The sequence below is a fragment of the Stenella coeruleoalba genome (assembly GCF_951394435.1).
Source record: "Stenella coeruleoalba genome assembly, chromosome: 1".
Taxonomy (NCBI): domain Eukaryota; kingdom Metazoa; phylum Chordata; class Mammalia; order Artiodactyla; family Delphinidae; genus Stenella; species Stenella coeruleoalba.
In genome coordinates, this window is record NC_137169.1 from 170,928,439 (window position 1) to 170,956,006 (window position 27,568).

General features: G+C 37.7%; 1 protein-coding gene and 1 long non-coding RNA gene across 2 annotated transcripts; one reads left to right on the forward strand and one right to left on the reverse strand.

Moving 5' to 3' along the window:
- On the reverse strand, nt 1-27,568 carry LOC307176584. Its single transcript, XR_013824842.1, has 7 exons — nt 27,355-27,568; nt 22,339-22,510; nt 21,307-21,480; nt 19,421-19,525; nt 18,068-18,181; nt 4,021-4,213; nt 1-37 (listed from the first exon to the last, which is right to left on the reverse strand). It is a non-coding gene; the product is annotated as an uncharacterized lncRNA (long non-coding RNA).
- On the forward strand, nt 17,279-23,305 carry PTGS2 (prostaglandin-endoperoxide synthase 2; the record flags this gene model as incomplete). The annotated part of the gene is made up of 10 exons (XM_079902889.1): nt 17,279-17,330; nt 18,694-18,810; nt 18,925-19,068; nt 19,755-19,898; nt 20,324-20,505; nt 21,136-21,219; nt 21,331-21,577; nt 21,832-22,118; nt 22,601-22,748; nt 22,896-23,305. 10 exons carry the CDS (start codon nt 17,279-17,281, stop codon nt 23,303-23,305), a joined length of 1,815 nt encoding a protein of 604 aa, XP_079759015.1.

Consider the following 27,568-nt stretch of genomic DNA (forward strand, 5'->3'; position numbering starts at 1 on the left):
CAGATCTCAGGGAAGGTCATAGAGGCTGGAGTCTTGCCTACAAAAAGACAAAAAGGCCTCCGTGCCTGGGAGCACCACAGGGCCCCAGCTCAGTTTCACTCCCTGCTTTTCTTTGATACCCCTCACTATCAGAGTAGTTACATCATACTTAAAGTCCACATTTGTAATAATCATCACTGGTTCGGGGGCATTCTTTAAATTCAGCACTCTTCTAATTTCAGCTTTACAAATTAATAAATAAATGTCTTGGTATTTCATAGTATATATAACCAATAGAGTTTTTCTTAATTTACATAAATTTTCAAATGTACTCATTTTTAATTTGATTATTTACTTTTTTTTCTTTTAATCGTTTACTGCCTAGGAATAGTTTTCCTTGAGCAGATTACATTTATTTATTTATTTTTAATAAATTTATTTATTTATTTATTTTGGGCTGCAATGGGTCTTCATTGCTGCACACGGGCTTTCTCTAGCTGCAGTAAGTGGGCTTCTCATTGTGGTGGCTTCTCTTGTTGCAGAGCACGCGCTCTAGGCACACGGGCTTCAGTAGGTGTGCCACACGGACTCAGTAGTTGTGGTGCACAGGCTTAGTTGCTCTGCAGCATGTGGGATCTTCCGGGACCAGGGATCGAACCTGTGTCCCTTGCATTGGCAGGCGGATTCTTATCCCCTGGGCCACCAGGGAAGTCCTGAGACAGCATCACAGACATTTTTAAAGCTGAAAGAAACTTTAGGAAGCCTTTTAGATATGAGGAAATTTGGGCCCATAGAGATGAAAAACATTACCAAAGATTCAGCCCTAGTTAGTAGCAGAAGCTGCGGAATGCCACGTGTCTGACTGCTGTCAAGATGTTCTCTCTAAGTAAAAACAATCTTTTAGTTAGATTTCATCTATCATGAGTTTTCAGATCACGTGAGACAGCTAAAAATATATTGTGACTTGGTGAAAAGAAAATATAAATCATCTAGTATAAATTTATTTTCAAAGATAGTATTTACAACCAAAGTAATCATTTATCATGTAGTTTACACTTGGGCTAACTAGGGTGATTTTTCCAGTGTGGACCTGCATAATATAAACCTCCTGAAGAAAACTAAGAAAATTTTTCTAGTAGGACTTTATTAAATAAATCCTTATTTAAATGTTCCTCAACATCTTTTCTTAAAAGAATTTATATTTCTGTTTAAATAGGATGTTTGAAAAATGTATGGGGTGGTGCTGTGATGAATTGGGAGATTGGGATTGACATATATACACTAATATGTATAAAATAGATAACTAATAAGAACCTGCTGTATAAAAAATAAATAAATAAAATAAAATCCCCCCCTGCTGAAAAAATATATATAAAGCCTTCTCTAAAAAATCTGCCAGGACTCAAGGTTTACTTTATACTCAACAAGAAGTTTTTGCCCTTTCATTTGATCACAGCGGTGAAGAGCACACACTCTGGTGTCAGATTGCCCTGGTTCAAATCTCAGTTCTTCCACTTAATATATGTCTGACCTTCCTTGTACAAATGAGGTAGTCTTTCTGCACCTCAGTGTCCTCATCTGTAAAAGGTATATGGTAATACTAATCTCTACGAGTTGTTTTGAAACTTAAATGAGTTAATATAAAGAAGCTCACAATAGAATCAGTTAGATTGTAAGCCTATGTAAAAGTTAGCTGTTTTTATGAGAGAAGCAGCCATGCTCTCGAAATTCTGCAGTAATAGGAGATGTCTATAGTGGTCGAGATTCTTCCCCTTTCGTTTTTCCAACCTTCTTCAATAAAAATGTATTGAGCACCTACTTGGTTCAATATACTTACCACCCTTGGGACAAGTGTGTTTCTGTGTGAGGATAACCAATTGTGTAGTCTTCCTCATGACTGAAATGAGAATGAGAGCCATGCATAATCTGTCATTTGCCAAATATCTACTGAGTACTTACTCTGAGCCAGAGATTTACAACTACCCCCATTGGTATGTTTACTCATAAAAGCAGGCCATTGATTTGCTTGCTTCAAAACCAAGCTCTGAATTTTGACTCTGTTATAAACTTTGTATCTCCTACCCACAGAAGACACCTAGTAAGTATTTTGTGAAAATATATACAGCAATAAAAAAGAACAGATATTGCATTCAGTGACTATAAAATAGATATTTAGCTTAATGTATTAGGATTACTCAAAGTTAAAATTTGAAAACAAACAACAAATGACCTAGTAAATATTAATGCACCCATTAAGCCACTTTACGTTTTGTTTTGTTTTTCTAAATTCTGTTTTACATAAAACTTTGGTAAGGAAGTTGGGGGCGGACACCTTCTTTAAATAGATTTTTTTCCATTTGCTTCTAAAATAAATTACATGCATCACTTATAAGTGAAAACAGCTGATTTACAGAGTAAGGTTTTACTTAAATGCTAACTGAAGAATGTAAATTTATAAACAGTATTTGCAACTATTCAAATAATACCGAAATGGAAACAGCTTAAACCACAAAAAGGAGACATATTCTTTTTTTTTTTAATGGATGACCACAACAAAAGCAACAATGATTGCAATTACCAAACACGAAACACACTCATACTATGTCATAATATTGACATTCAGTCCAGTAATCCTCCACTGTAACAGCTCCTTTACTTTGCAGTGAAAATTGATTTGTATATTTTTTGTCTCTGAGTCCTTGTGGGATTTTTTTTCATTCAAACAGAAAGTCACAAAAATTATAATCATCCTCATCAGTTCACTCAGTCCCATGTAATTAATTTTTTTCATCTCGACCTTTTGTTAGCACTTTTATGAATTCATCAGTTTTTCATTAGAGTTCTGAAAATGCTTATTCATTTAGTTCAGCAGTATAGTCAGACACCAGAAACCTGTACTTGTCAGAGTCTTGTCCATGAATTCCTTGAAGATGAAACCCTTTCATAGGAACATTTTTGCAAAAGCATCAGAGTACACCCAGAACTGTCTGTAAATGACAAAAGACTTAAAAATGACCACGGTTAAAGATTTGATGAAAGTTCATAATAATGCAATTGACAAGGAAATTTAGTTATTTCTGGGGAGACATATTTTTGATGTTGAACGTCATATCAGCCCTGTGATCATCTCTGCAGCAGATAAAAATTTTTAACAACAGCCAGCAGCCCAAGGATTGATCTGAGAATAGTTCAAAGTATAAAATTAGAAAGATGAAAATGGAAGAGTGGAAATGCAAAGGCATGTGACATCTCATGGCAGAGTAGAACAATGACCAAATTGCGTTTGAAGTAACGGATTTCAGGAAGCCTAGATGTCCCGGATTTAGATGTCTTCTGATAGTTCAAGGAGTTTATATGTTTTACATATCTTCATTACCAACTTATGAGTAGATGAAGAAACTGAGGAATAACAAATATAAGACTGGGCTTCCCTGGTGGTACAGTGGTTAAGAATCTGCCTGCCAGTGCAAGGGACATGGGTTCGAGCCCTGGCCCAGGAAGATCCCACATGCTGTGGAGCAACTAAGCCCATGTGCCACAACTACAGCCTGAGCTCTAGAGCCTGCAAGCCACAACTACTGAGCCCACGTGCCACAACTACTGAAGCCTGCATGCCTAGAGCCTGTGCTCCGCAACAAGAGAAGCCACAATAATGAGAAGCCCGCACACTGCAACAAAGAGTAACCCCCGCTCACTGCAACTAGAGAAAGCCTGTGAACAACAATGAAGACCCAATGCAGCCAAAAAATAAATAAATAAAATAATTAATTAATACAAAAAAATAAATATAAGACCTGTCAAAGGTTGTAAGATCAGTCTCTCAAATTAAACACTCCTTTCATTAAACTATTTTGGAAATATTGATGGTGTCTTGACATAAATCAGTTTAGATCACATCAAATTAGGCTATGTAAATAAGGAATACATAATAAAAGGATATTTATTTTTATTGAAATACTTATCCCTTATTATAAACATAATGAGCATTTATTTAGAAAATACAGAAATAAAGATTAGCAAAAAGATGAAAATAAAGATTACCTTAGGGGCTTCCCTGGTGGCACAGTGGTTGAGAGTCTGCCTGCCGATGCAGGGGACACGGGTTCGTGCCCTGGTCCGGGAAGATCCCACATGCCGCGGAGCAGCTGGGCCCGTGAGCCATGGCCGCTGAGCCTCAGTGTCTGGAGCCTGTGCTTCGCAACGGGAGAGGCCACAGCAGTGAGAGGCCCGTGTACTGAAAAAAATTTTTTAAAATAGAAAAGAAAAAAATAAAGATTACCTTAGTCCCACCACTAAGAGATAGTCACTTAAAAAAAATATATTAAGTGCCTACTAACTACCAGATCCCAATATCTCTAAGATTTCATTTTCTAAGAACTCCTTGACTGCCTTTCTACCAGGCATACTGTCCCTCCTGCTGTTCCTTGAACCTTTCTGACAGTGATCATTCTCATTCCATTACAGTTATGTATGTCAAGATGTAAAAACATTAACAATTACTGGCATATAGTGATAATTCAATACACAAACACTATTAATAGTATTTATTTATTTTATTACTAAATTATTAATTTCTGAGCAAAATGATCTTTTGATTTTATTTGCAGTTCTTTGCTTCTTAGGGCAAACTATTTTTTTCTTATGATTACTAAGCAATTCTGTATTGAATTAATTCATCATGGCTTTTGCCTGTTTACCTACGGGTATATTTGATTTTTAAAATTCAATAAAGCGTTTTTTGTTTAGTAAATGTTATAATTATTTGCCAAAAGAATTTCCTTAGTGTAATTTTTCTTTTTCATTTTGATTATGTGGGCATTTTAAAAAATAAATAAATATTTTAAATGATTTTATCTAGTCCACATTTCTTATATAGTCCGCATTTTTATATAACCTCTTCAGCATCACATATTCTTATTGTTCAAGAAATATTTTGAGCACAGACCATGAATTAGGTACATGTACTAGGTACTGTACTAGGTGTTAGAGATACAGCAGTGAACTGAAGAGACAAGGATTGTCTTATGATGAGCACATTTGAGAGAAGGAAGGAGATAATAAGCAAGTAAGTAAATAAATTTTAAAAATTAGATTGTAAAAAGTACAATGAAATAAAAAAGCAAGAATATATAATGGAGAGAGTAACTGGGGGAAACAATATTGGAGCTGATCACTGAGAATAAGAAAAATCCAGCCATATAGAGGAAAACCACTCTGAGTAAAAATAACATCAAGTGCAAAGGTCTTTGGGCAGCAAAAAGTTAGATGTGATTAAGACACTCAAAGCCCTGTATGACTGGATCACAGTGAGGAAGAGAGTTGTATAAGAAAGATGGGGAGGTAAGCAGCACCTTAGAGGCCATCGTAAAGAGTTTAGATTTTATTTCAAAAGCAACAAGAAGCAGTTAAACTTGATAGATGAAACATGATGTCTGACATCCTTTTTAAGAGTATACATGTTTAAAACGTAGGAATATAAAAATTGGCAGATGTTGAATCCAGCTGCTTATGTGTAGCTGTTGGAACACATTAACAAGAAATCCATAGATAAGGGAAACTCTGGGGGAAATCAATCAGGACTCCATCTCAATAACACCATCAAGGACCCAGGTTCTTTTTAACATTCCTTTCTTGTATCATTGATCCGTTGACCTGTAAAAAATGGCCACAGCAGTTCCTGGTGGCAGAGGACTCCAGCAGTTCCTGGTGGCAGAGGACTCCAGCAGTGTCAGCCATAACCATTGCATTTAAAAAAAAGCTTTAACGGACTTCCCTGGTGGCGCAGTGGTTAAGAATCTGCCTGCCAATGCAAGGGACACGTGTTCGATCCCTGGTCCGGGAAGATCCCACATGCCTCAAAGCAACTAAGCCCGTGTGCCACAACTACTGAGCCCACGCATCTCAACCACTGAAGCCCGCACACCTAGAGCCCGTGCTGCACAACAAGAGAAGCCACCGCAATGAAAAGCCCGCGCACCGCAACAAAGAGCAGCCCCCGCTCTCGCCGCAACCAGAGAAAGCCCACGCACAGCAACAAAGACCCAAAGCAGCTAAATAAATAAATAAAAGCTTTAAAAATATAGATACCTTTGATTTGGAAATTCAAATTTTAGGAAAGGACTACAAGATGAAATGAAGGTCATCTAATTATTAAAGCTGATTTTGAATCCAAGCAGGACCCTGTGGGGCTCCTGGGCACAGAAGCCTTTCAGTGTCTCCGTTTCTTGCAGGAAATAGACTACAGCCTCCATGACCTTCCCTGAATTCCAAGGGGCAGTTTCAAACAGTTGCTAATAGGGAAGGGAGAAAATGCAGAAACAAAGGAGGAGTAGGCAAGAAACAATAGTGCACTGGTAAAGCAGGGTCTTGGTTCCTCTGCAAAGGATATGCATATCTTTGAGAACTTCTTCAGGAACTAAGGCCCCCCACCTCAGTGGAGGATGGCAACTTTAGGCTGAGCACAAAATTCCTGGGACACCACACTGTTGCCTCACCACCAACCAGTCAGAAGAAATTCACATGCCCTTCAGCCCACACCCCAAATTTTGCCTTTAAAAACGCTTCCCCCAAACCATTGGAGAGTTCAGAGTTTTTGAGCATGAACTGCCTGTGTTCCTTGCTTGGTCCTTGCAATAAACCTCTCTCTACTCCAAACTCCAATGTTTCCATTTATTTGGCCTCACTGTGCATTGGGCACAAGAACTTGGGTACAGCAACATTTCAAAAAAGGGAGAAAGAGGTCTTACATGAATACAATCTCTGGATATGAGAGGAATGAGGGAAGGAATAAATTCTTCAGATGTTCACAAGGGAATTATTGTCCCTAGGGTAGAGTGATATTTTAGTTGAGAAATGACCATCTGTCATTTTTCAGCCTGCAGCATTCAGCCTTGAAGATTTTTACCAATGATTATGAATAGTCGTCAAAAAAATATGCATTGCCTTTAGCAAAACAGTCTTGTGGCTCATATGGTGGAGGTTGTTTTCATACACCACTAAAAATATAGTGAAACGTGTCAGGAGAGTAGAATTAATACATGAACAAGTGAAAAAGAAACAGCTAAAATCAAAAGCCCTTATTTATGGGCTGAAGTTTTGTTTTTTTCTTAATTGATAAACTTTATTTCTTAGAGCAGTTTAAGGTCTCAGCAAAATTACGCACAAAGTACTCATATACCCCCTGTCCCCACACATGCACAACCTACCCCACTGTCAGCATCCCTTACCAGAATGGTACATTTGTTACAGGTGATGAACATAAACTGACACATCATTATCATCTAAAGAGGTTATTCTTCTTGTTCTCTTTTTTTTTTAATATAAATTTATTTATTTAATTTTGGCTGCATTGGGTCTTCTTTGCTGCACGTGGGCTTTCTCTAGTTGCAGCGAGAGGGGGCTACTCTTCTTTGCAGTACGTGGGCTTCTCATTGCAGTGGCTTCTCTTGTGGAGCGTAGGCTCTAGGCGCATGGGCTTCAGTAGTTGTGGCATGTGGGCATGGGCTTCAGTAGTTGTGGCTTGCAGGCTATAGAGCACAGGCTCAGGAGTTGTGGTGCACAGGCGTAGTTGCTCCATGGCATGTGGGATCTTCCTGGACCAGGGCTCAAACCCGTGTCCCCTGCATTGGCAGGCGGATTCTTAACCACTGTACCACCAGGGAAGTCCTCTTCTCATTCTCTTGACAGTGTCTTTCACAGAGCAGAAGTTTTTAATTTTAGTGAAGTCTATATTATCAGTTATTTCTGATTTCACGGATCATGAAATGGTGTTGAATCTAAAGTCATTGCCATAACACAGGTCATGTAGATTATCTCTTATATCTTCTCTTATATCTTTTATAGTTTTGCATTTTACATTTAGCTCTATTTTGAGTCAATTTTTGTGAAGAAAATTAGGTCTGTGTCTAGATTTTTTTTCTTGCATGTGGATGTTCACTTGTTCATGTCCAGTATCATTTGTTGAAAAGACTGCATTTCTCTATTTTTTCTATATTTCTCTATATTACTTTTGTTCCTTTCTCAAAGATCAGTTGATTCTATTTATGGGTTCTATTCTGGGCTCTCTATTCTGTCTTATTGAGCTATTTGTTCTTTTGCCATACTGCACTGTCTTAGTGATTGTAGTTATATACTGTCTTGAAGTCAGTAGTATCAGCCTTAAAATCTTGCTCTTCTTCAATATTTAGCTAAATAGCCTGGGTCTTTTCCATTTCATAATCTTTAGAATCAACTTGTCTATATCCACAAGATAACTTGCTGGGATTTTGATTGAGATTGCATTGAATCTATCAAGTTGGGAAGAATTGACACCTTGACAATAATGTCTTTCTATCAATGAACATGAATATTTCTCCAATTATTTAGTTCTTTGATTTTTTTTCCCCCATCGGAGTTTTGTAGTTTTCTTTATATAGATTTTGTACATATTTTGTAGATCCTAGCTTGCATACTTGGAATAAATTCCACTTCATTACGGTGTATAATTTTTATACATTGTTGGACTTTGCTAATAATTTGTTGCAAATTTTTGCACCTATATTTATGAGAGATATTGGTTTGTAGTTTCCTTTTCTTGTAATGTCTTTGTGTGGTTTTGGGTCTTTTTTTTAACATCTTTATTGGAGTATAACTGCTTTACAATGGTGTGTTAGTTTCTGCTTTATAACAAAGTGAATCAGCTATACATATACATATATCCCCATATCTCCTCCCTCTAGGTGGACACAAAGCTGGTTTTTGTATTAGGGTAATGCTGACTTCATAGATTGAGTTAGGAAGTATTCCCTCTTCTTCTGTTTTGTGGAAGAGACTGTAGAGAATTAGTATAATTTCTTCTTTAAATGTTTGGTGGAAATTGGTAATGAATCCATCTGGGCCCAGTGCTTTCTGTTTTAGAAGGTTATTAATTATTAATTCAAATTCTTTAGTAGATATAGGTCTATTCTTATTTTCTAACTCTTCTTCCTTGAGTTTTGGTGAATGTGTCTTTCAAGAATTTGTCCATTTCATCTAGGTTATCAAATATGTGGTCAGTTATTATTTAGCCTTTAATTAGCCTTTTAATTTCCATGGGATCTATAGTAATGTGCGCTTTCTCATTTTTAATATTAGTAATTTGTGTCTTCTCTCTCTCTCTCTTTTTTTCTTAGCCTAGCTGGAAATTTTGATTTTATTGATCTTTTGAAACAAGCAGCTTTTGGCTCATTGACTTTCTCTACTGATTTCTTATTTTTGATTTCACTGATTTCTGCTTTAATACTTGTTATTTCATTTCTTCTGCTTGCTTTGGATTTTATTTTCTCTATTTTTTTCTTTCTCTTTTTGGTCTTGTTTCCTCAGGTGGAAACTTAGATTACTGATTTTAGATCTTTCTTCTTTTCTAATATATGCATTTAATGCTATAAACTTATCTTCAAGCACTGCTTTGGCTGAATCCCACAAATTTTTTTTTTTTTTTTTTTTTTTTTTTTTGTTACGCGGACCTCTCACTGTTGTGGCTTCTCCCATTGTGGAGCACAGGCTCCGGACGCTCAGGCTCAGCGGCCATGGCTCACGGGCCCAGCTGCTCCGCGGCATGTGGGATCTTCCCAGGCCGGGGCAGGAACCCGCGCCCCCTGCATCGTCAGGCGGACTCTCAACCACTGCGCCACCAGGGAAGCCCTCCACAAATTTTAAGTTGTGTTTTTATTTTCACTTGGTTCAAAAAATTTAAATGTCCCTTGTTATTTCTAATTTGACCCATGTGTTATTTAGAAGTGTGTTGGGTAATCTCCAAATATTTTGGGATTTTCCAGTTATCTTTCTGGTTATTGATTTCTAGTTTAATTCCACTGTGGGCTGATACATTGTATGATTTTTATTGTTCTAAATTTGTTAAGGTGGTTTTTTTTTTTTTTATGGCACAGAAGGTGGTCTATTTTTGTGTATTTTCCATGTAACCTTGAGAAGAATGTGTATTCTGTTGTTGTTGGATAAAGTGGTCTACAGATGTCAATTATATCCAGTTGACTGATGGTGCTGTTGAGTTCAGCTATGTTCTTACTCATTTTCTGCTTGCTAGATCTGTCCATTTTTGATAGAGAAGTGTTGAAGTCTCCAACTATTATAGTGGCTTCATCTATCTCTCCTTACAGTTCTATTTCTATCAGTTTTTGCCTCATGTATTTTGACGCTGTGTTGTTAGGCACATACACATTAAGGATTGTTATGTCTTCTCAGAGAATTGACCCCTTTACACTATGTAATGTATCTCTTTGTCCATGGTAAGTTTCCTTGCTCTGAAGTCTGTTCCATCTGAAATTAATATAGCTACTACTGCTTTCTTTTAATTAGAGTTAGCATGGTATATCTTTCTCCATCCTTTTACTTTATATATGTCTTTATAGTTAAGGTGGGTTTCTTGTAGAAACCATATAGGTGGGTCTTCTTTTTTAATCCACTCTGATAATCTCTGTCTTTTAATTGGTATATTTGTACCATTGTAGTTTAAAGTGATTACTGATATAGCTGGATTAATATCTACCATATTTTTTATTGTTTTCTACTTGTTGCCCTTGTACTCTGTTCCTATTTTTGTCTTCCATTCTTTTTTTTCTGCTAATTGTGGTTTTCATTGAGGATTTTATATGATTCTATTTTCTCTTCCTCCTTAACATATCAATTATACATAACACAATTTTTATAGTGGTTGCCATATACATTTACAACTAATCCAACTCCATTTTCAAATAACATTATACCACTTCATGGATAGTGAAAGTGCTTCATGACAAAATATCCCTAATTCCTCCCTCTCATCCTTTGTATCATTGCTGTAATTTACCTCCTACACATAAGCTACCATCCTCAAATACACCTTTGCCATTATTATTTTGAACAAACTGTAACCTGTTAGATTAATTAAAAATAATAAGAATAAAAGTTTTTATTTCACCTTCACTTATTCTTTGCTAATGCTCTTTGTTCTTCTGTAGATCTGAGATTCTGACTTATGTCATTTTCCTTCTCACTGAAGAACTTCTTGCAAGGCAGATCTAGTGGCCATAAATTCCCTCAAATTTCGTTTGTCTGAGAAAATTTGTTCCTTCACTTTTGAAGGATAATTTCCTAGGTTGATGATTTTAATTTTTCTTTTTTGGTTTCAAAACTTTAAATATTTTATTTCATTCTCTTCCTGCTTGCATGGTTTCTGAGGAGAAGTAGGATGTAATTCTTATCCTTGCTCCTCTATATATAGTAAAGTATTTTTTTTTCTCTAACTTCTTTCAAGATTTTTTCCTTTATATTTTATTTTCTGCAGTTTTCCTATGATATGCCTAGATATGGTTTCATTGGCACATTCCTACTTGATGTTCTCTGAGCTTCCTGGATATGTGGTTTGGTGCCTGACATTAACTTAGGGAAATTCTCAGTCAGTACTGTTTCTGTTTCTCTTTCTTCTCCTACTCTATTCCCATTATACCTATATGAGACCTTTTGCAGTTCTTCAACAGTTCTTGACTATTTTTTATGTTTTTTACAGTATTTTTTCTCTTTGTATACTTTTCCTTTTCAGTTTTGGAAGTTTCTACTGACATATCCTCAAGCTCAGAGATTCTTTCCTCAAACATGTCCAGTCGACTTAGAAGCTCATCAAAGGCGTTCTTCATTCCTGTTATAATGTTATTGATCTCTAGCATTTCTTCTTTATTTTTTCTTAGAATTTCCATCTCTCTGCTTATATTACCCATCTGTTCTTACATATTAACTACTCTTCTATTGGCACTCATGATCTGATTATTTCCAATATCTCTGCCATATCCCTGAGTCTGGTTCAGATGCTTGCTCTGTCTTTTCAAACTGTTCTTTTGCCTTTCAGCATGACTTGTCATTTTGGGCAAGGTGTACTGGGTGAAAAGAACTCTGGTAAATAGGCCTTCAGTAATGTGGTAGGGAGGTGTGGGGGAGGGGAAGTCTTCTAGAGTCCTGTGATCAGTTCTCAGTCTTTTAGTGAGTCTGTGCCTCTGAGCTGTGAATGTCACAAGTGCTAAGTGGGACATGGCTAGAGGGTGATGGAGTTGAGTATATCCTTTCCCCTAGGTCATTTAGGCTCTGATAAAATTCCCATAGTTTAGGCTCTGGTGAAATAGTTTCTTTTGAGTGCAGGCCTAATTAAAAAGAACATAATGCTCTGGCATGTTTCAAAATGGTTACTTCCCCCCCCCCTCATCCCCCAAGGGGATTTATTTTTTTCCTGATATTGACTGTGGGAACCTGGTAGAGTTTCAGGAAGTAAAACTCACAAAAATGAATGGACCCCCTGGAATTTTTAACTCTCAGATTTATGCAAGTTGAGCATCCAGCAATTCCTCAATTACACTTCGGCATTTCCTACATAGGCACTGGTATCTATGGAGGTTTCTGCCTGTGGGTTTCTGTTCTGGTAAATTGTGCTTCTCTGTATGGCCAGTCTCTCCAATTTTGAGGGCAGAGTTTTATCCTGTCACCTCACTTCTTTGAGGGATCTAAGAAGAGCATGGAGTTTTCAGTTTGTTCAGATTTTTATTTGTTAGGATAGAGAGGCAACTTCCAAGCTCCTTACAAGCTGGGTCAGAAACTGGACATGCTAAACCTGATATTTAATTGGTGAGTGTGCTCTCATCACGCTGGCCCTAGCACACCCTGCTCACACTCTCTTGCACTTCCTTATCCCCTTTTGGGATTCCTAGCTCCGACACAAAGACCATGTTCCAACTACCTTGGCTCACCTTAGTAGTTATGATATACAACCATGAAAAGTGAATTAAAAGAAAAATCTATCAGGGAACTGAGTAGAGAAAAAGATGATAATTTTTTTTTTTATAAAACTCAGAAGTAGATATTATTTGGTATTTCTTCATTGGTTTATTTTAACAAGGATTATTTTTAATTAAAAAAATGTTTATCCTTGTCAACTGAAAAATCAAAAGCACAACCTAAAAGTTGAGAATTATGTATTATTCGGTGGACTTAAGCCCAGGACACAAAGGTAAGAGAGGAGCCAGGATAAACAGGAGTTTTTGCAAAAGACAAACAAATAAACAAAAAAAACCCAAACCAAAACAAAAAAACCCCAAAACCCAGGTAGTGGAACGTCAAAAGATTCCTGCTAACTGAAGAAAACCAGACATCTCAAGTTAATGAATTTAGTGCTTTCCACACATGGGAAGATGCAAGAGTCTGGTTTATTGAAATTATTCCTTTGATAGGGCCACTATCTTATTTTTCTGCACCCTGAATCCCCTCAGGGTACACAGTCAGTGCAGTGGAAGCCTGTTTATCTCCATCCTGAATTCCCCTCGGGGTGCACTGTCCTGCACCATGGGGGAGGGGAGTGGGTCAGTGGCTGAGGGTTTTACATCCTTTGTTTACTGAAATGATAGGTGACATTCTTTGTCCACATGCTCTTGTTTTTAGCTTTGAAAGTGTAGCCAGGAATGGGTATATAGCAAGGATTTACTAAAAGACTAAAGTAAGGGTCTTTTATGGGTATTTTTTCTGCCCTTCAGGAAACAGACATACTCTGTGGCATAACCTTGCTAAAATGTCTCTTAAGGCAAGATGCAAGATAGCAAAGCTCTTTTTCTAGCCAGCCTGTCATGAATAAAAAAGACAAGTGGGACTTCCCTGGTGGCGCAGTGGTTAAGAACCTGCCTGCCAATGCAGGGGACATGGTTTTGAGCCCTGGTCCGGGAAGATCCCACATGCTGCATAGCAACTAAGCCCGTGCGCCACAACTACTGAGTCTGCGAGCCAAAACTACTAATCCTGCGTGCCACAGCTACTGAAGCCTGTGCACCTAGAGCCCGTGCTCCACAACAAGAGAAGCCACTGCAATGAGAAGCCCACATACCACAACGAAGAGAAGCTCCCATTCGCTGCAACTAAAGAAAAGCCCACGCGCAGCAATGAAGACCCAACACAGCCAAAAATAAATTAAAAAAAAAAAAAAAAGACAAGGGGCAATCGCCACTCCCTCTGAGTGAATCACTAAATCAGCCAAAGGAGAAGGGAGGGAAATAGAAAGAAGCTCCATGACTAAGACAGTGGATATGAGCAACCTTCCACGTCTGAATGGTAGAATCCTGCTCAAAGCAGTAAGATATATCTCCCTTGAAAATGTTAGCCCATTTAGAATCTTGGGTATTAATAGCCTTTATCATTCATTTTCTTTTAGCTCATATGAATGGCTTATCACTTCAATTAACACATATTTCATTCCTTTTTAGAATATTCATGAAAGTTAAATTTCAAATGAACACTGCATATGTGGACTTTTAAGAACATTATAACATCACTCACAAAATCTACTTAGTGATCTTCACAGCAATCAGAGAGAAAAAGAAGTTGATAAAAAATGAAGCAGCAGAAGGGGGCAGTAAAATTCAACAGAATGCTCTGGAAGATTTTTAATATGCTTTCTTATTTTCGCTTTATACAGAGAATTTCCCAACAAATTTCAGAGACTTATAAAAGAAATTTTATATAACAGATACATATATTTGTCTAAAATGTACACAGAAACACTAAATATATACCCAAATGAGAGTTAAAATTTTTACATAATCATAACCTTATTTTTTATGGTGTGACATACAGCATAATAATCATAGTACTTTTCTACAGAAGACAGGTTTAGCCACTTTGATTTGGTTTGGGACATTTAATATTCCCCCATGACCAGCATCCCCAAATATACTTTCCATTTTATTTTATTGTCTCAGACTTGTCAAAATTAATAAATCACTATTGTTTTTCCTGAAGCCCATAATTGGACTTCCTTTCTAAACTGCACCCATCCTTAAAATGTCATTTTCTCCTTGAACTATTTTCTGACTGCATAGGTACATGTAACTCTCTCTATTGTGCTATAGAAGTTACAGATTAAACCAAGTACTTTAACCAAAGAGATGTTTTTTAATTGAATTTCCACTATGAAATGGAGTTCAATTTCTTTAAGTTCCAAGTAGTCTAAATGTGATTATTCTCTACACTGTTTTGTTCTTACTTTTGAATTCAGCCTCTCTGCAAACAGAACACACTTATATACACAGTAGGTATATATACTTATATACATAGTATATATATACTTATATATACTTATATACATAAGCTTTACTTATGTATACTTATATACATAAGCTCTGATGAGGACAATGATGATGATTTCAAAATGAATTCAGGATTACAATATAAAATTTTAGTATACTTAAGAATTCAGGGCTTTCCTGGTGGCGCAGTGGTTGAGAGTCCGCCTGCCGATGCAGGGGGACACGGGTTCGTGCCCCGGTCCGGGAAGATCCCACATGTCGCGGAGTGGCTGGTGCCGTGAGTCATGGCCGCTGAGCCTGCGCATCCGGAGCCTGTGCTCCGCAACGGGAGAGGCCACAACAGTGAGAGGCCCGCGTACCACAAAAAAACAAAAGAAAAAAACAAAAACAAAACAAACAAACAAAAAAAAAAGAATTCAGAGTATGAATTCTTCCTTCGCATCTAACCAAGCTCGAATTAGTAGTCTTAAATATCAACTTAAAATTTGAGTAGATACATCCTACTCACTTAAAATGAAACAGAAAATTGGAATTATTAAAAGAAATTATTTTAAATCTATGCTCTTAGTTGAAATTTCATGTAAGACTCAGTACAATAAATGAGAGTGTCACAAATGGAATGATTAACTATGTCTAGAGGAGAAAAGCTTCCTGCGTGAGGTGGAATTTTAGTCATTTGTGTCTCATGTAGAATCAGATAACGTGTACATTAAGCAAAATACTTTTTTAAAAAATCCAGTGTCTTTTTTTAAAGGCTCTACAACGCTGCTACTTTTTTTTTCTTTTCTTAGCATTTTACCCTCACACACCCTCCCAACCACTACCAAAAGATAGATGTTAAACAAAAGCAAAGGATGATGAAATTCAAAATTGTCAAAATCACCCTTCTTTTACATCCATTCCATCCAAATTCTTCATCAAATTACCTTCCAAAATGAGAATAGAAAATTGGCCCTAATAAGCCCAGACAATTGAAAAGTAAACGTAATGTATTTTAATCCTTTGTCACAACTCATTATCCTGGAAAAGTAGGCAGAAAAGACAAAAAAGCAAACTTTAAAAATCTACTTCCTTCTATTTGTATCTCCTGTGAAGGGCTGGCGACCCAAACACTGGAAACCAAGCGGCAGAGAAAGAAATGCATTAAAGCAGAAGTTTTGGACGTTTAGCATCCCTGCAGATCCTGGTCACCTCCGCTTCCCTGGTTCATTGGAGAGGAAAGTTTATAGCGGTGACCCTTCGATCCCAGATTGACGATTTACGAGATAAGAACTCAGGATCGGTATTGAGGAGAGGAATTTACCTTTATTTCCCCTCTCCAAGAAGCAACGTCGGGGTGGTGGCGTGGAGAACAGCATTTATGTTAAAAACAACTCAGCTATAAAGAGAAGCTACAGATATGTACGCTGACTGTAACTATCACATTTCATTAGGTCAAGTAAAAATCTAAAAAAAATTTAAATGTATGTATGTGTGTGCTGAACCTACACGAGGCTGAGTGGTCACTGAAATCATGACACGTCTGAAATACACGACATGAGTAAAACATGTCAGCCTTTCTTGGACCCACTCTCCCCAGTCTGTCCAGACTGTGTCTTCTTCGGCCCCCCAAAGCCTAGGGACCAGACCAGGGGGCGGGGGCGCGCAAGGGGATTCCCTGCGCTCCGGAACCTCCAGGCTCCTCTGATTCCGGGAAAGGAAGACCAGGGGGCCGCCCTTCCCCCGCAAGAAGATCTGCCTCGGCACCGGGTCTTGGAAGCCTGGGTCAAAGACCCGAAAGAAGGAAAGGAATCTGGCGCGAAGCCCGGCGCCGAGGGCGGAGAAACCCAGGGAGGGGCTCAGGAAGATCGAAGTGGGGAGGGGGCGATCCGCTTTGCACCCACCTTGGGGAAGCCGAGCGCAACCTCCCAGGTTTCCGATTTTCCAGTTTCCGTGGGTAAAAAAAATCCTACCCCGACCCGGGCGGGTCTTACGCAATTATTTAAGTGGAGAGAGGGAGGAAAAGTTTTGGAGGGGGAGAAGGAAAGGCGGAAAGAAACAGTCATGCCGTCACGTGGGCTGTTTTCACGCATAAAAGGAAGGTCCTCTCCGTTAACTTCCAGTTGTCAAACGACTCGCAGCCACCGTCAGAGGACGCTCAGGAACTCCGCACCGCGCCTTCCTCCAACTGGACAGGCGGGACTCACACAACGCAACGCCTCTGCCGGTCCCGCGCCCCTCCCGCAGCCGAGATGCTTGCCCGCGCGCTGCTGCTCTGCGCCGCCCTGGCGCTCTGTGGTGCAGGTGAGTGAGTGAGTACCTGGGCGCCCGGCACCTGGGACTCCGCGGCTCCGTACACCCGGGTCGAGTTTCCGCTCTGACCTCTCCAGGGAACTCTAGGTATTCTGAATACCCTCGGAAGACAGAGGCTGTATGGCTTTGTAAAGAGGCTGGACCACTCGAGTCCAAATAAACTGGACGGACAGCTCAGCTTTGCCATCAGCTCTGATCATCATGGGTCACTTATTTAACCCGTCCGAGTCTCACTTTTCTCATCTGCTAAATAGGAATCGTGATACTAATTTGCAGGTTGTCATAAGACAGAATCTGATCAATATATGCGAGATGTTTTGTTTTTAATAGTACCTACTGTTATTGAATGGAAATAATTGTGTTAAATACCCTAGTTAGTGCTTTCCTGCCCCAGGGAAGTCCAGATTGTTTTTTCAGGTGAGCAAAATGTTTAAAAATGAAGCTGTTTTTACTTTGAAATTTTCTCTACTTTTTTTTTTTTTTGGCCGCACTGCGCAGCTTGCGGGATCTTAAGTTTCTTGACCAGGGATGGAACCCAGGCCCTCAGCAGTGAGAGCAGTCTTAACCATTGGATGGCCTGGGAATTCCCTGTTTTGTTTTTGTTTAATGTAAATTAAGTCATGCCACTTTAATACTGTAAGCCATTCAATGATCTCCCTTGACACATGGAATAAAACCCGAATTCCCATAAGACCCACATGATCTGCCTTTGCCTTTTCTGAACTCACCTTCCACCTCTCCTCCTAGCTTTGCTTCTGCCACACTCTCTCAAACACGCCTCAGGGCCTTTTCACTAGTTTTCCTCTCAACTTGGAATGTTCTTCGTCCAGATCTTTCAACAGCTTTGAGTTCTGACAAAAACAAAAAGAAAACAACGTCCTACTTCTTTGAGCCTCTTAAAAAGGCTAATTTGAACATCTAAAAAGTTACAAAGAAAAGCTTAACAACATTCCACCAATATGTCTGGTGGAATATTCTGTTACCTTTATTTAGAATAGGAAGTTGGTATTTCTACATTATAACCATTCTGTGAGGCAAGCCAAAAAAAAATTGTTTTCCCATGACTACCTGTATATTTCTTGAACTTTTTTATCATAAAGTTGAATCATAGTAAGTAAAACAATTAAATGTTTAAGTCAAGATTAAGACACTGAAGAATGATTTATTCACTGTCTTTACTTTCTTTTTTTTAAATTCGGGTATAGTTGTTTTACAATGTTGTGTTAATTTTTACTGTACAGTGAAGTGGAGTTCCCTGTGCAATACAGCAGGTTCTTATTAGTTATCTATTTTATACATATTATGTCATATATATGACATATATATTAATCTCATTGTCTTTACTTTATTGTAGCAAATCCTTGCTGTTCCAGTCCATGCCAGAATCGAGGTGTATGTATGAGCGTAGGATTTGACCAGTATAAATGTGACTGTACCCGAACAGGATTCTATGGTGAAAACTGTACCACACGTAAGTTTGTTTTTGGGTGCCCTCATTTGGAATGGGGATATATACAGTTCTCATTTTACAGAATTGTGTCTTATAATGAGGTCCCATTAATTTCTCTTTTTTTTCTCATTGCAGCTGAATTTCTGACAAGAATAAAATTATTCCTGAAACCCACTCCAAACACAGTGCACTACATACTTACACACTTCAAGGGAGTCTGGAACATTGTCAATAACATTCCCTTCCTGCAGAATATGATCATGAGATATGTGTTGATATGTAAGTACAAATCACTTTCTAGGGCTTTCAGCGGCCTCAAAGAAAAATGTACTTTATAAAACTTTAGATTTTTAAACTTAATCCAAAACATTTAAATATGCCATTTTAGTTTACCTTCTGTCTTAATGGCCAAAAATATTGACATCTGAATCCCTTCAAGTTTATAAAGTTCTGTCTCACAGTCAGAATTCTACTTAAAATCCTGCATACCTGCATACCTCTTCTAACCTTCACTGTTCTCGACAGTTTGTGAAGGAAGTGTGGTCTAGTTGTTTATTGAATGCCCATGGGCCACAGAATTGCACCCATTAAAATAAATGGATAATTTGGATTGGGGTCAGCAAGAAAATACCTTTATTTCTAAAGTGAGTGTCAAGCCCAGACATTCCTCATAGGCCTCTTCAGCAGTAAGTGGATGGTTATTTGAAAAATCAAGATGGCTGGACCATACTGTCTTCTGTAAAGTATATATACATTATCAAAGATGCATGTTAATGAATCATTGTTTCCTCTTTTTTGAGTACCAGTGGCCGTTGGCTTTAAAGTATAACTGTTTTAAAATAGAGTATCTTTGTTGGAATTAAATTCACTCTAGTGCCACTTTGCATATTTTACAATAAAAATGAACATTGATTTGCCTTGCATATGGGAGCAAACAACGTTTTTTTTTTCCCCTCAAATTTCAGCGAGATCACATCTGATTGACAGCCCGCCAACTTATAATGTGCACTACGGCTATAAAAGCTGGGAAGCCTTTTCTAACCTGTCCTATTACACCAGAGTTCTTCCTCCTGTGCCTGATGACTGCCCAACACCCATGGGTGTCAAAGGTGAGTGAGAGGGAGCAGTTAGAGATGTATTAACTGTAACTGGGATTGGATTGCTACCTAGAAAATTTGACCATAAACTATGATTTATTTGTTAATAAAGCCATTTTTTCCTTATGGATATCTCTGGAGATTTTTTGAAAGTGTGAGTCCATGTAAACTACTCCATGAAAGTGAATGGGCATTTTGGTATAATGTCATGATGTTTTCAAATTCTATCATTAAAACTGAATTAATATTAAACAAAATAGATTAAAATATTCAATAAGAAGTTGTTCCCCTGTATTTTAGAACTTCCATTTATATTATGATCCTGTTCAAAGTTGTACTTCTCCTATAAGTGAAAAAGACCCTGGTTAATTGACAGTCACTCTCTGCTTCCTTGAATATATAGATGGATTCTTATCTTAGGCTTTCTCATTTTTCAGGGAGGAAAGAGCTTCCTGATTCAAAAGAAGTTGTGGAAAAAGTACTTCTAAGAAGAAAGTTCATCCCTGATCCCCAGGGCACAAATATGATGTTTGCATTCTTTGCCCAGCACTTCACCCATCAATTTTTCAAGACAGATCATAAGCGAGGACCAGCTTTCACCACGGGACAGAGCCATGGGGTAAGACAGAGTTAAATCAAAATTAGTAGCAAATCATAGTTCTATCTATAAAAACCTTAAATGGAGTTTCCATTTTAATTCACTGGTTTGGTAAAAATACAAAAACACACACACAGACACACATACTTACATACATATATACAGATTATTATTTGTAGTTTGGCTCTTATATTTTTAGTTTAAAATATTGGCACTGCAAAAGGTTGTCTTCAAAAACATTTGTACCCTGATTATGCTGCCTTAAATATTATAAGGTGAGATGTTTGCAGCATTATTATCTCTTGGATTTCAGGGACATAGCTTCAAGTTATTGATAAGAATTTTATAACAAACATTTTCTGCTGCTTTTTAAAAGAAGTACCATATAGTTATAGTGAAACTTATGATATAAGCTCCATATGAGACACTAATAGGTGACCTATTTAGGAGACATATTTAGGTTTGTAGGTTTTATAGCTTCAGTGGATAAACAAGTTAATTTATTATTTTGTGGCTGTGAAAAATGTGTTACTGAAAAATTTTAATTAAAGCAAACTAAATCATCAAGTTATTTAGTGATAAATACATCATAGACACTTTACATAAGAATAAACAACAGCAACAAATTAAAAATTTTCCATAATCTTCTAGGTGGACTTAAATCATGTTTATGGTGAATCTTTGGAGAGACAGCATAAACTGCGCCTTTTCAAGGATGGAAAAATGAAATATCAGGTTTGTTCCATTTAAATATTAAGAATTAGTTATGACTCACTACCCACCTATGTTCAAAATCTCTAATGATTAAAATTTGTTTCTTACCTCTTTTGTTACTGTTTTTTTTAGATAATTGGTGGTGAAATGTATCCTCCCACAGTCAAAGATACTCAGGTCGAGATGATCTACCCCCCTCATGTTCCTGAACACCTGCGGTTTGCTGTGGGGCAGGAAGTCTTTGGTCTGGTGCCCGGTCTGATGATGTATGCCACAATTTGGCTGCGGGAACACAACAGAGTGTGTGATGTTCTTAAACATGAGCATCCAGAATGGGACGATGAACAGTTGTTCCAGACGAGTAGGCTAATACTGATAGGTAAGCAAGAAGGGCAAATCATTTAAATACAACCCTCTTCCCCAGAGAAAACTAACTTGGCTAGGTTTTCAGTAATTCTGGGGGAATGTAGTATGTGTAACATCACCTGCTCCATAGTCATTCAATTCCTGAGCTTTTGATGGTAAAAAAGAAAATATAAAAGTGAAGGAATGGCAAATTAACAATTGCATTTTGGCTTCTTGAACGTTGGTGAGAAGAAATTCATGTTCTAAATGTTTCTTTTGTGCCAATAGGAGAAACTATTAAGATTGTGATTGAAGACTATGTACAGCACCTGAGTGGCTATCACTTCAAACTGAAGTTTGACCCAGAGCTGCTTTTTAACCAACAATTCCAGTACCAAAACCGTATTGCTGCTGAGTTTAACACACTCTACCACTGGCATCCCCTTCTGCCTGACACCTTTCAGATTGATGGCCAGGACTACAAGTATCAGCAATTTGTCTATAACAACTCCCTCTTACTGGAACACGGCCTCACTCAGTTTGTTGAATCATTCACCAGGCAAATTGCTGGCAGGGTAAGCATTATTATTGAAAAACAAAACAAAACAAAGGACTTGTCAGTAACTAGAATTTCTGCTGCAGAAATGATTTTTCTTAAACTTACTAAAAGAGTAATTATTTGCTAGTAATATTCTTTCCTTGAAATAAGAAGCCTAACATATAATCTCGATTATAATATAATGTTACCATTATAATCTAGATCATAGAAATATTCTATAAATATTCCAAACTTACAGTTTAGGTCTCAGCTGGGAGCTGGGGCATCAGTCTTATGTACTTGGTACCCAAGGGATGCTTTTAAAATAGAAATCCAGGAATTCCTTGGTGGTCCAGTGGTTAGGACTTCACACTCTCACTGCCGAGGGCCCAGGTTCAATCTCTGGTCAGGGAACTAAAATTCTACAAGCTGTGCAGCACGGCCAAAAAAAGAAAAAAAAAAAGTCTTAAATATGCCTAAAACTCAATTGTGTTCTACAATGTAATTCATTTTCAACAGGTTGCTGGAGGTAGGAATCTTCCAGTTGCAGTAGAGAAAGTATCAAAGGCTTCAATTGACCACAGCAGAGAGATGAAATACCAGTCTTTTAATGAGTACCGCAAGCGCTTTCTGCTGAAGCCTTATAAATCATTTGAAGAACTTACAGGTGAGAAACAGTTTCTAAACTTCTTCAAAGAGTCAAGGGGCAAATGAAAACGGCAGAAGTTGAAAGGAAATTGAGCAAAGGGTAAGACTTTTTTTATTTTGTAAAAGTTTTACATTGGTTGTATCTCTGTCCTTGTCACCTTCACAGGAGAGAAGGAAATGGCTGCGGAGTTAGAAGCGCTCTATGGTGACATTGATGCCATGGAGCTGTATCCTGCTCTGCTGGTAGAAAAGCCTCGACCAGACGCCATCTTTGGGGAGACCATGGTAGAAGTTGGAGCACCATTCTCCTTGAAAGGACTTATGGGTAATCCTATATGTTCTCCTGAGTACTGGAAGCCTAGCACTTTTGGTGGAGAAGTAGGTTTTAAAATCATCAAGACTGCCTCAATTCAGTCTCTCATCTGCAATAACGTGAAAGGCTGTCCTTTTACCTCATTCAGTGTTCAAGACCCACAGCTCACCAAAACAGTCACCATTAATGCAAGCTCTTCCCACTCTGGACTAGATGATATCAACCCCACAGTACTACTAAAAGAACGTTCAACTGAACTGTAGAAGCTGATTGATCATATTTATTTATTTATATGAACTATTTCTTTTAAATTAATTATTTAATATTTATGTTAAACTCCTTGTGTTACTTAACATCTCTGTTAAGGAGAAAGGGGTCATACTTGTGAAGATTTTCATGTTGATTTTAAAGATGTCTTCAAGTTAAAGGGGGAAAAGAGTTTTCATCCTTTTGTACAATCCAATGAGAAATGAGTGTGACATCTTTTTACTTGAATTTCAACTTATAATAAGAACAAAAGCTAAGATGTTTGAACATTTAAATGCTGTTACAAGATGACAAAATGCTGCACATTTCTTTCTACACTATCGATATTTCCAAGGTGTCTTCCACGATGTGTGAGAAGCAGCTACCTACTCAATGATCATTTTATGATCTTTTAGCCATTTTCTGATCAGTTTACTTCTATTTTGTTTTCCTGGTTTTAAGGTCTGAGTTTGTCTTTCTTTGGACTCTATACTTTCTTACCTGAACTTATGCAGGTTTTCAGGAAAAGCTCAGCTCAGGACTACTACAGAAGGCCTTTACAAGAAGGTATACACTCATTTTAAGTGAAAGGCAGAGAACTTTGTGAATAATTTAAAACCAAATTAGCCTTATAGAGGCTAATAGCTTAGAACTGTAGGGGGTTCTCACTTAAAAACAAAACTTAATTGCTGAATAGTTCCCAGGAAGACAATGCTTCTTTTCCACATCTCATTGTCAGCTGACATTTTCTGGTACTGTATATTAATTTAATTTATTGAAGACTATTATTTATGTCTTCTTAGGATGGTTATTATAAACTGGGTTTAAGGCTGCATTGATTTTTTTTTCTGCATTATATCAGAATCAATGTATCTTTTGGGATTACCTCTGAATTATTAATACAAGATAAATAAGTGGCTTAAGATTTGTGAATACATTTATTTAGGAATCCAACTTTGGTATACTGAGATGTAAAGTTGGAATTTGTCTTTAAGGTTTACCTATACAGCAGCCCACAGAGAATGTTGTGTCTCATTAGCCTGGATGTGCTATAAGACTGATATTTTGTACATTTTTGAGGGACCTGTGGACGTTTCATTAATTCATTGACCCATAACTTTCTGGGGGGACATTCCGTGCAAAGAACTGTGGGTTTTAATATTTTTAAATCAAGCACTGACTACAGACAACATCAGTATTTATGTAAATAATTGAAAAAGTATGCCTCAGGCAGAGGGAGAAAATAAAATTTCATTAAAGAGAAATAACTCAGGGGAACTTTTAAGGTTTTATGTTATTGTTAAGAAAGAGTCAATAGTAGAAGGGCTTGTATAAAAAACTGTTAACTTGATTTAAAAAAACTGATTTGTTAATATCTGAATGACTGAATCTGGGAATTTGGAATATGTGTTGAATGTTTTGGTGCCTCAGACAAATGTATGATTAAATTAATTTATGTAAACTGTAAGTGTTGAAACAAATGTCTGTTTATTTTTGTACTATTTAAGAACTGAAAATCTCTTCTAAAATAAATTTTGACTGTTGCTGTATATCTTTGTCATGAGATGATTTCTGTAAGGCATTATTATTCTCCTATCTCTTCCAAACTGGACTGGCCCTTAATGAAATGGTTCTGCCCTCAGTCATACAGAGGCTTCTTAAGGTCACTATAATCTCTCATTCACGGCAACACTGTATTAGAAAATGTGTGCTCTGTGCTATAGGGGATAGCCACAGATTTGTTTTCATTGCCCAGTCTTAGAAGAGGAAAAAAAAAACAAGTATACAAAGGCAAAGAATAAGAGAAAGTTACTAAGGAGGTACAAAATTTTTTTTTTTTTTTGCGGTATGCGGGCCTCTCACTGTTGTGGCCTCTCCCGTTGTGGAGAACAGGCTCCGGACGCGCAGGCTCAGCGGCCATGGCTCACGGGCCCAGCCGCTCCCCGGCATGTGGGATCTTCCCGGTCCGGGGCATGAACCCGTGTCCCCTGCATCGGCAGGCGGACTCTCAACCACTGCGCCACCAGGGAAGCCCAGGAGGTACAAAATTTAACAGGAAGTTCAAAGAGGGAAAGATTATGTTCAGTTGGGTAAATAATTGAAACCTGGCTCATTGGCTTCTGTCATTCCCTACTCTTGACATCTTGGTAATTTCAATATCCACATGGACTGCATACTTAACATCCTGCTTGGGCTCTCTTGTCCTCAACTCCAGTGTTGCCTTCTTCCATAGTTCCTATGGTCATACAGACCTTGAACTCATCATTAATTACTGCACCATTTCCAAAATTTTCATTTCAATCATCTTCCTTTATTCCCAACACTTCCAGCTCACTTATTTTAGTACTTACACTCTAACATCTAACTTCAGTTTCACTGAGCCTATTGATTCACCAAACCTCATCACTATCTTTCACCTCTTATCTCCTCATTTCCTTCCTTATGCATCTGACTCAGATTCCATTGCCCATGTTTGGACTCCCTCATTTCTTGGTCTACTCTCCACTGTACTTAACTGGCACAACTTAACTTCATCCATAAACAGATTATTTGACTTCTCAGTAGCATTCAACACAAATGTCTAGCTTCTTTACTGAAAGATTTTTTTTCTTGGCTTCATGGTTTCATACTCTCATCTTTCTTCCCTTTCACAGAGTGTTACTATTCAGAGGGTTGTTTGGTTTTTTTAATAAATTTATTTATTTATTTTTGGGTGCTTTGGGTCTTCGTTGCTGCAGGCTTTCTCTAGTTGCAGCGAACGGGGGCTACTCTTTGTTGTGGTGCGCGGGCTTCTCATTGCGGTGGCTTCTCTTGTTGTGGAGCACGGGCTTTAGGCACGCGGGCTCAGTAGTTGTGGCTCACAGGCTCTAGAGCACAGGCTCAGTAGTTGTGGCCCACGGGCTTAGTTGCTCCGCGGCATGTGGGATCCTTGTGGACCAGGGCTCAAGCCCGTGTCCCCTGCATTGGCAGGCAGATTCTTAACCACTGCGCCACCAGGGAAGTCCCTATGTAACATTTTCGAACTAACAAAAGTATAGGGATGGAGAATTGATTAGTGGTTACCACATTAGGGATGGTGGGATGGGTAGCTATAGCTATAAAGGGGTAGCATGAGGAAGGCTTGTTCTGGGATAAATGAAACTCTCATAAATTACTAATGGGAGTATAAAAGTATGTAGCCACTTTGGAAACCAATCTGGCAGTTTTATATAACGTTAAACATAAACATACCCTATGATCCATCCATGGCTGATTTATTCATAATAAACTGAAATTCATTTTAAAAATGCAAACAACTCAAATTCCGTCAATAAGAGCATGGATAAATAAATGGGTGTGTCTCCATACAATGGAATACTTCTCACCAATATAAAGTAATGAACTACTGATAAATTCAACAACGCGGGTGAATCTCAATTACATAAGGAGAAAAAAAAGTCACAAAAGAGTACATACTGTGCGATTCCAGTAATATAAAATTCTCAAGAAAGATAAAACTAATCTATAAGGAAAGTAATCAAGAATCAAGGCTGGGGGAAGAGGGAGTGGCAAGGATTACCTGGAAAAGTACATAAATAAGCCAGCTCTCTACAGCAGTGGAATCATCTTATATCTTGATAATGGTATAAGTGACATGGACATATTCTATTTTAAAAATTTATTATAATTGTACACATAACTGTGTACATTTTACTGTATGTAAATTATACCCCAATAAATAGTGAAAACATAAAAATACACTGGGACTAAATGATAGATCCTACCAACGCTTTCTCGTTCTACATTTATTTTCCACTCGTATTTGCTATCTATTATAGTAATCATTTTTCTGTAAATTGTATTTAATTTAGTTTGTATCATAGTCCTATGGAGAAAATATAATTATTTTATTAATATGGAAACTGAGGCTTAGAACTTTTATTTATTTATTTTTTCACCACACCTAGTGGCATGCAGAACTTCCCCAACCAGGGATCCAGCCCACGCCCCCTGCACTGGAAGCTTAGAGTCTTAACCACTGGACCACCAGGGAAGTCCTGAGGCTTAGAACTATTGAGTTACTTACCCAAGGACCAAATCTGTCTAACTCCAAAGCTCTTTCAATCACAATGTTGCAGAATGAACAAAACCAATCCTTTATGAATATTTTGAGGGTTTCACAAATATTTCCCCGGCTGAAAAACATCAAATTTTTATCTTGCATTTTTCACTTCTTGAGGGGTATTACAATATATAACCTTATTACTTTACTAAAGATAACCAAATAAAACAATTACATC